At 42.4% G+C, this 9,352-nt stretch overlaps 1 protein-coding gene across 1 annotated transcript; it reads left to right on the top strand.

The window, feature by feature from the left end:
• The first annotated feature begins 6,523 nt into the window (after positions 1-6,523).
• On the top strand, positions 6,524-9,094 carry LOC102912019 (disintegrin and metalloproteinase domain-containing protein 20-like). The gene has a single exon (XM_042270554.2). The coding sequence runs from the start codon at positions 6,623-6,625 to the stop codon at positions 8,882-8,884; it is 2,262 nt and encodes a 753-aa protein (XP_042126488.2). The 5' UTR covers positions 6,524-6,622; the 3' UTR covers positions 8,885-9,094.
• Positions 9,095-9,352: the final 258 nt, after the last annotated feature.

The following is a 9,352-nucleotide window of genomic DNA, read 5'->3' as shown; positions in this document are numbered from 1 at the left end:
GAACACCAAACAGACTAGACCCCCCAAAAAAGTCCCCTTGACACATAATAATTAAACAACTAAATGTACAGAATAAAGAAAGAATATTAAGAGCAGCCAAGGAAAAAGGCCAAGTGACCTATAAAGGTAAACCCATCAGAATAACACCCAATTTCTCAATGGAGACTTTGAAAGCCAGAAGGACCTGGACAGATGTAATGCAGACACTAAGAGACCATGGATGTCAGCCCAGATTAATATACCCAGAAAAACTTTCAATCATCATAGACGGAAGGAACAAGACATTCGAAGACAAAGCCAGAATTAAACAATACCTATCCACAAACACAGCCCTACAGAAAGCACTCGAAGGAAAATTCCAACTGAGGGAAGTCAGATACACACTCAAAAACACAGGCAATAGATAAAGCCACAACAGTAAACCCCAAAGAAGAGAAGTACACACACACTACCACCAAAAATAACAGGGATGAAGAATCACTGGTCATTAATGTCCCTTAATATCAACGGACTTAATTCACCTATAAAAAGACATAGGTTTACAGAATGGATACGAAAGCAGGACCCATCTTTCTGCTGCATACAAGAAACACATCTCAAATTCAAAGACAGACACTACCTAAGAATAAAAGTCTGGGAAAAGACTTTCCAATCAAATGGTCTTAAGAAACAAGCAGGGGTAGCCATCCTGATATCCAACAAAATAGACTTCAAACTAAAATCAATCAAAAGAGATCAAGAAGGACATTACATACTCATCACAGGAAAGATCCACCAAGGTGAAGTTTCAATTCTGAACTTTATGCCCCAAACACAAGGGCACCCACATATGTAAAAGAAACAATACTAAAGCTTAAACCACATATAAAACCCCACACATTGATAGTGGGAGATCTCAACACCCCACTTTCACCAATGGACAGATCTCCCAAATCGAAACTTAACAGAAAAATAAAGGACTTAACTGATGTCATGACCCAATTGGACCTAGTAGATATCTACAGAACATTCCATCCTAACAAGAAAAAATATACTTTCTTCTCAACACCCCATGGAATTTTCTCTAAAATCGACCACATACTTGGCCACAAAGCAAATCTCAACAGATACAAAACAATTAGAATAACCTCCTGTGTTCTATCAGACCACCATGGTTTAAAGTTAGATTACAAAAACTACAGAAAACCTACAATCTCATGGAAACTGAATAATGCTCAACTGAATCACCAATGGGTTAAGGAAGAAATAAAGAAAGAAATTAAAGACTTCCTAGAGATCAATGAAAATGAAGACACCACATACCCAAACTTATGGGACACTATGAAAGCAGTGCTAAGAGGGAAATTCATAGCACTAAATGCCCACATAAAGAAGTTGGAGAAATCCCACAGTAGTGACTTAACAGCACACCTGAAAGCTCTAGAACAAGAAGAAGCAAAGTCTCCCAGGAAGAATAGACGCCAGGATATTATCAAAGTGAGAGGTGAAATTAATAAACTAGAAACTAAGAGAATAATACAAAAAATTAATGAAACAAAGAGTTGGTTCTTTGAGAAAATCAACAAGATAGACAAGCCCTTATCCAAACTAACCAAAAGACAGAGAGAGAGAATCCAAATCAACAAAATCAGAAATTAAAGGGGGACATAACAACAGACATTGAGGAAATCTAGAGAATTATAAGGTCATATTTCAAAAACCTCTACTCCACAAAACTGGAAAACCTAAAAGAAATGAACAATTTTCTGGATAGGTACCACATACCTAAGTTAAATCAAGACCAGATAAACTATTTAAATAGTCCAGTAACCCCTAAGTAAATAGAAACAGTCATTAAAAGTCTCCCAACCAAAAAAAAGCCCAGGACCAGATGGTTTCAGCGCAGAATTCTACCAGATCTTCAAAGAAGAGTTAATACCAATACTCTCTAAATTGTTCCACATAATAGAAACAGAAGGAACATTACCAAACTCCTTCTATGAGGCTACAATTACCCTGATTCCTAAACCAAACAAGGATGCAACAAAGAAAGAGAACTACAGACCGATCTCCCTCATGAACATTGATGCAAAAATACTCAATAAAATACTGGCAAACAGACTTCAAGAACAAATCAGAACAATTATCCACCATGATCAAGTAGGCTTCATCCCAGGGATGCAAGGGTGGTTCAACATATGAAAGTCCATCAATGTAATACACCATATAAACAAACTCAAAGAAAAAAAAACCACATGATCATCTCACTAGATGCAGAAAAGGCATTTGACAAAATCCAACACCCCTTCATGATAAGTCTTGGAGCGATCAGGAATACAGGGTACATACCTAAACATAATAAAGGCAATATATAGCAAACCAACAGACAACATCAAATTAAATGGAGAGAAACTCAAAGTAATTCCACTAAAATCAGGAACAAGGCAAGGCTGTCCACTCTCCCCATACTTATTCAATATAGTACTTGAAGTTCTAGCCAGAGCAATAAGACAACATAAGGAGATTAAGGGGATACAAATTGGAAAGGAAGAAGTCAAGCTTTCCCTATTTGCAGATGACATGATAGTATACTTGAGTGACCCCAAAGATTCCACCCAGGAACTGATAAAGCTTATAAACACCTTCAGCAACATAGCAGGATACAAGATTAACTCAAAAAAATCAGTAGCCCTCCTATATACAATGCACAAAGAAGCTGAGAAGGCAATTAGAGATACATCACCATTTACAATAGCCAAAAATTACATAAAATACCTTGGGGTAACACAAACCAAGCAAGTGAAGGAACTAGATGACAAGAACTTTAAGTCCCTGAAAAAAGAAATTGAAGAAGATGTCAGAAAATGGAAAGATCTCCCATGCTCATGGATAGGCAGGGTTAACATAGTAAAAATGGCAATCTTACCAAAAGCAATTTACAGATTCAATGTAATCCCCATCAAAATACCAACACAATTCTTCACAGAACTGGAAAGAATAATACTCAACTACATATGGAAAAACAAAAAACCCAGGATAGCTAAAAGAAACCTGTACAATAAAACAACTTCTGGAGGCATCACAATCCCTGACTTCAAGCTCTACTATAGAGCTACAGTAATAAAAACAGCTTGGTATTGGCATAAAAACCGACATGTGGACCAATGGAATCGAACTGAAGACCCTGACATTAACCCACACACCTATGAACATATAATTTTTGACAAAGAAGCCAAAAGTGTACAATGGAAAAAAGAAAGCATCTTCAACAAATGGTGCTGGCATAACTGGATATCAACATGTAGAAGGCTGCAAATAGATCCATATCTGTCACCGTGCACAAAATTAAGTCCAAGTGGATCAAAGACCTCAACATAAATCCAGCTACTCTGAACCTGCTAGAAGAGAAAGTAGGAAGTAGTCTTGAACGCATTGGCATAGGAGATCACTTCCTAAATATAACACCAGTAGCGCAGACACTGAGACAAACAATCAATCAATGGGACCTCTTGAAACTGAGAAGCTTTTGTAGAGCAAAGGATACTGTCAACAAGGCAAAGCGACAGCCTACAGAATGAGAAAAGATCTTCACCAACCCCACATGTGACAGAGGACTGATATCCAGAATATATAAGGAATTCAAGAAATTAGACATCAAAACGACCAACAGTCCAATTGAGAAATGGGCTTTAGAACTAAACAGAGAATTCTCAACAGAGGAAACCCAAATGGCTGAAAGACATTTAAGGAATTGCTCAACATCCCTAATCATCAGGGAAATGCAAATCAAAACAACTCTGAGATACCACCTTATGCCTGTCAGAATGGCTAAGATCAAAAACACTGAAGACACTTTATGCTGGAGAGGATGTGGAACTAGGGGAACTCTCCTCCACTGCTGGTGGGAATGCAAGCTTGTACAACCACTTTGGAAATCAATATGGCGCTTGCTTAGAAAATTGGGAATCAATCTCCCCCAAGATCCAGCTATACCACTCCTGGGCATATACCCAAGAAATGCTCAATCATACCACAAGAGCACTTGCTCAGGTATGTTCATATCAGCATTGTTTGTAATAGCCAAAACCTGGAAACAACCTAGATGCCCTTCAACTGAAGAATAGATAAATAAATTGTGGCACATATACACAATGGAATACTACTCAGCAGAGAAAAACAATGACATCATGAGGTTTGCAGGCAAATGGATGGATCTAGGAAACATCATCCTGAGTGAGGTAACCCAGACTCAGAAAGACAAATATGGTATTACTCACTCATAAGAGGATACTAGATGTGGAACAAGGATGACTGGACTGCTACTCACATCACCAGTGAGGCTACCTGGAAAACAGGACCCCAAAAAAAGACACGGAGAAATGGACGAGATCTACATGAAGAGCCTGGTCATGAGTGGGAACAATGAAGGGTGACGGCTGAGGGAAAGAGAGTGGGAGATCCCAGCTGGATCAAGAAAAGAGAGGGAGAACAAGGAATAGGAGACCATGGTAAATGAAGACCACATGAGAAGGGGAGGAAGCAGAGAGCTAGGGAGGCCCACGGAGATCCACAAAGACACCCCCACAAAAGACTGCTGGCAATGGTCGAGAGACGGCAGGAACTGACCTACTCTGGTGATGGGATGGCCAGACACCCTGATAGTTGTGCCATAAACCCCATCCAAGGACTGAGGAATCTGGATGCAGACATCCACCGCTGGGACCCTGGTGGAGCACTGGGAGTCTAATTCGTGAGAAAGAAGAGGGTTTATATGAGCGAGAATTGTTGAAGCCAAGGTTGGATAAAGCACAGGGACAAATAACCAAATGAATGGAAGCACAGGATCTATGAACCAAAGGCTGAGGGGCCCCCAACTGGATCAGGCCCTCTGAATGGGTGAGACAGTCATTTGGCTTGATCTGTTTGGGAGGCATCTAGGCAGTGGTACCAGGTCCTGGGCTTGTTACATGAGTTGGCTGTTTGAATCCTGGGACTTATGCAGGGACACTTGGCTCGGTCTGGGAGGGGGGTACTGGACCTGCCTGGATTGAGTCTACCAGGTCGATCCTGGGCCTCGGGGGAGACCTTGATCTAGAGGAGGTGGGAATGGGGTGTGGGCTGGGGGAGGGAGAGGAGGGCGAGAGGGGGAGAACAGGGGAATCTGTGGCTATTATGTTGAACTGAATGGTGTTGTAAAAAAAAAAAAAAAAAAAAAAAAAGAACCTCGCATGGGCATTAGGTGCAGTGACGCTCGTAACCACAGAGAGAAGCCTTTCCCAAACTGCAGTATGAGCCCATGTCCCCAAATTGGTCACCAATAATAGAGCACATGATCCCACACCCTAATTGATGAATGCCTAACAGGGCTTTCATCTCCTGTTACCACAACCAGACAGGCATCCAACCACTTCCTCCCTCCCTACTCTTAAGAACCTCCCATGGGCATTAGGTGCAGTGACGCTCGTAACCACAGGGCGGCAGCAGAGGCCTATTTATGGGACTCGGGCAGGTCAGTAGGCTGGAGACTGGGCTAGGAGGGCAGGAAGGTGCAATCTGACTCCAGTGGTCCTGCAGAGGATTTTTTCGCCTGTACACTTAGAGGAGATAGAGACTTCTGAGAGGAGGTAAACTGATAAAACCCCATGTTTTTCTCATGTCATATAAGATGCCTGCTGCCATACAACCTGTCTCTGTGGCTGCAGATTTTAGTCATGTGTCTGAGACAGGGCCTGTCAAGACACTCCGTGGTGATGTCACTTATTGCCCCCTTTCTCTATTGAGATTTTTGGAGGAAACCCAGAGGATGCTTCTCCTTCTACAAAATTAAGAGATATGAAAGCCCTAATGACAACCTGGGGAAAGTGTGTGACATACTTCTTGTACATTCACACAAAAGGCAGCTGCTGGTATCCCCCACTTAGAACTGATCAGCCTCATGTTTGAAGTAATCCCAATGTTCCGGAAGGAAATATACTAAGGGTCGGAGGGGACCAACAGCTGGAACTAAGACAGGGTCAGAGATAAAGTATGCTCACGAGAGATGGGATTTTTAAAAATTCAAGAGTTCTGAGGTGTTTCAGACAGTATCCCAAAGAATTCAACATGTGGAAATCCCAAAACTCCCAAGTATAACTCAAGAAGGTAAAACCATTTGTAAATAGTTAACTATGAACTCAAATAAAAGTAAGTTAGAAGAATAAAAAAAATCATACCTAAAAGGGTAATATTCACAGTGTTTACCTCCAACTTCCAGAAATGTGAGAAATATGAGACAAAATAAAAAGGAAAATTGACTTGTAAAGACAGAGCCAGAGTAACACTGGGAAGCAAACAGACTCAGATGACTGAAAATGTGGTCGTGATATGTTGTATGCCCAGAGCCTGTCCAGAGGAGTCACCTCTGCTTCTTCTGCCTTTTCTCTCCTAGTGGACTTCGTAGATGTTGCTTTGGACCCCGCTTCACCTCCATCTCAGCTAACATCACCAGGCTCACTCCTGCCACACCCAGTAATTGTTACCTAACTCCTCAAGTTGTCTGGGTAACCAGCAGGGCTAGGAGCCTGAAGAAGCCTTTTGTCCACCGTCAGTGTCTCCTCCACCAGGCAGGGCCACAGCAGAGGGTTTTAGCCTAGCTTCATCCAGGATGCTATCTCGGACCTGGGGCATGAAGCCAGTGGAAAGACCTGTGACTCCCAGGCTCCCCCTCTTACTGGTAGCAGTCTGGGTGCTGCTCCTGGTTCCAAGCCACTGTTTTCAAGGCCGTCCCACATGGCGTTTTATCTCACCAGAGGTGGTCATTCCTCGGAAGGAGACGTACCATGGTAAGGGATTTCAACCACCAGGACGGCTCTCCTACAGCTTGCGTTTCAGGGGCCAGAGACACACCATCCACCTGAGAAGAAAGACACTTATTTGGCCCAGGCACTTGCTGCTGACAACTCAGGATGACCAAGGAGCCTTACAGATGGATTATCCGTTTTTCCCTGCAGATTGTTACTATATTGGCTACCTGGAGGGGATCCCTCAATCCATGGTCACTCTGGATACTTGTTATGGGGGCCTGAATGGGGTCATAATGTTTGATGACCTTGTCTATGAAATCAAACCCCTCAATGATTCACACAGGTTCGAGCACTTTATTTCTCAGATAGTGACTGACTCTGAAACAGTCGGGCCTATGAATGAATGGAAGCATGTGGACCATAGCGTAAGCCCCCTCTCCTCCAAAACAAATTTTACTGTGGCGCCCAGAATGTCTAGTAGAGACTATGCTACACATCCAGCTGCTGTAAAAGGCCATTTTCAAGCAACTTATTCTGTATATGAAATAGTCCGTAATGTTAATAGAATTTGCGTATATTTGTTTTCGCTAGTCAGTTTAATGGACACCTATATGAGAAATATCCATATGCGCTACTATGTCTTTCTCTTGACTGTGTATAACATAAGGGATCCATTTAATCATGACCCCTTAATGCCAGGAAGTCAGTCTCACAGATACTATATCGCAAACTTTTATGGAAGATTTACCCCTGATGCTTCAAGTATAATTAATAGGGATTCACCCCCAGATAATGATTTCAGACCTCTTGGGAGGACTGTCTGTACTTCCGATGCTCTAACCTGGGTTGGTCAAAATTCGCGATACTATATATATGTGTCTGTCGTAGTAGCTAACCGTGTAGGGAGGAATTTAGGTATGGGTTTTGATGATGAGAGGTTCTGTGTTTGCCAGAGAAGGCGCACCTGTGTTATGTTCAAGAGACCTCTGCTAACAGATGTTTACAGCAATTGTTCCCTTGTACAGATAAACCAAATACTCAATACCCCCGGTACCATGCCGTGTCTTTTCTATGACCGTCATACTTATTATAATAAATCAGTGACCTATAATATTTGTGGCAATGCGATACAAAATGAAGGTGAGCAATGTGACTGTGGCTCACACAAGGCATGTTATGCAGATTCCTGCTGCCAGAGTGATTGCAGGTTCACAAGAGGTAGCATTTGTGATAGAGAATCATGCTGCATAAACTGCACCTATAGTCCTGCTGGGACACTCTGCAGAAGTGTCCACAACATATGTGATCTTCCAGAGTACTGCAGTGGGAATGGAATCCATTGCCCAACAGACTCTTATCTGCAAGATGGAACACCATGCTCAGAAGAGGGTTACTGCTATCGAGGAAACTGCACCGATCGCAGTATGCATTGCAAGGAAATCTTTGGTGCAAGTGCTCGTGATGGCAATCAAAAGTGCTATAATATCAACAGGGAACGGCATCGATTTGGACATTGTCAGAGAGCAGAAGGAAGCCTCTTATTCACACCTTGTGCTGACAGAGATAAGATGTGTGGAAGGTTGCAGTGTACCAATATCACCCACCTACCACACTTGCAGGAACATGTTTCATTCCATCAGTCACTTATTGCTGGGTTTTCCTGTTTTGGGCTCGATGAGCATCGTTCAACAGATTCAACAGATGCTGGACGGGTGAGACATGGCACTCCATGTTCCCAAACCAATTTCTGTGATCGAGGGTCTTGCAATGGAACTTTGACTGAACTGAATTATGACTGCACCCCGGAAAAGTGCAATTTTAGAGGAGTATGCAATAATCATCGGAATTGCCATTGTCATATAGGTTGGGACCCTCCAGACTGCGTGGGAGAAGGACCTGGAGGGAGTGCAAACAGTGGACCCCCTCCACATAAAATGCGCACAATAAGACAGAGCCAACTACCAGTGATATATGTAAGAGTGGTCGTTGGTCGTATTTATGTCTTTATAGGCTCATTGCTCTTTGGGATGGCTGTTCGTGTAGCAGTTACAAAGACTATCAAATTTGAAGTCTTGCAAGCTGCTTTACGTAGGCATGGAGCTTCAGTCATTATGCGAAGGTAAAAAATGAGTTAGCCTCCTGGCCCCTGTAAAATAAAGAGAAATAAAAAGAAAACATGAATGTCAGTAAGAAGACAAGGTAAAACTCAAGACCACAGTTCTGAAGAGCCTGAGTCTACTTTGTGTGGCCACGGGAGGTGTTGGATTCTGAGGCCATCTGTCTTTGATATGTTGCTGATGCTCACACTGGAATAAATCTTTCAACATTGCAAATTGGTGTCATCTGTACTTTTTGTAAGTTGTTAGGAGCTGCCCTAAGCTTGCTCCTTTGTTAGTAGAAGAAGCCCTTGAGCCAGGAATGCTCTGGGTCTTAGGTTTCTGGTCTCTGGTTAAAGGAAGTAGTCTGCATCTCTTTTGAGAACATATCTAGGGTGACTGTAAAATGTGGTTCCTGAGCACTGACTCTGTCCCACCCCTTGTTACCATGTTTGTCAGTGGCACTCTGTCCCACAGCTTGTGGACAGGATTTTC

Source organism: Peromyscus maniculatus, chromosome 14, assembly GCF_049852395.1.
Source record: "Peromyscus maniculatus bairdii isolate BWxNUB_F1_BW_parent chromosome 14, HU_Pman_BW_mat_3.1, whole genome shotgun sequence".
Lineage (NCBI taxonomy): Eukaryota > Metazoa > Chordata > Mammalia > Rodentia > Cricetidae > Peromyscus > Peromyscus maniculatus.
Note: the sequence above shows the minus strand (reverse complement) of the source record. Positions and strands in the feature narration are given on the sequence as shown.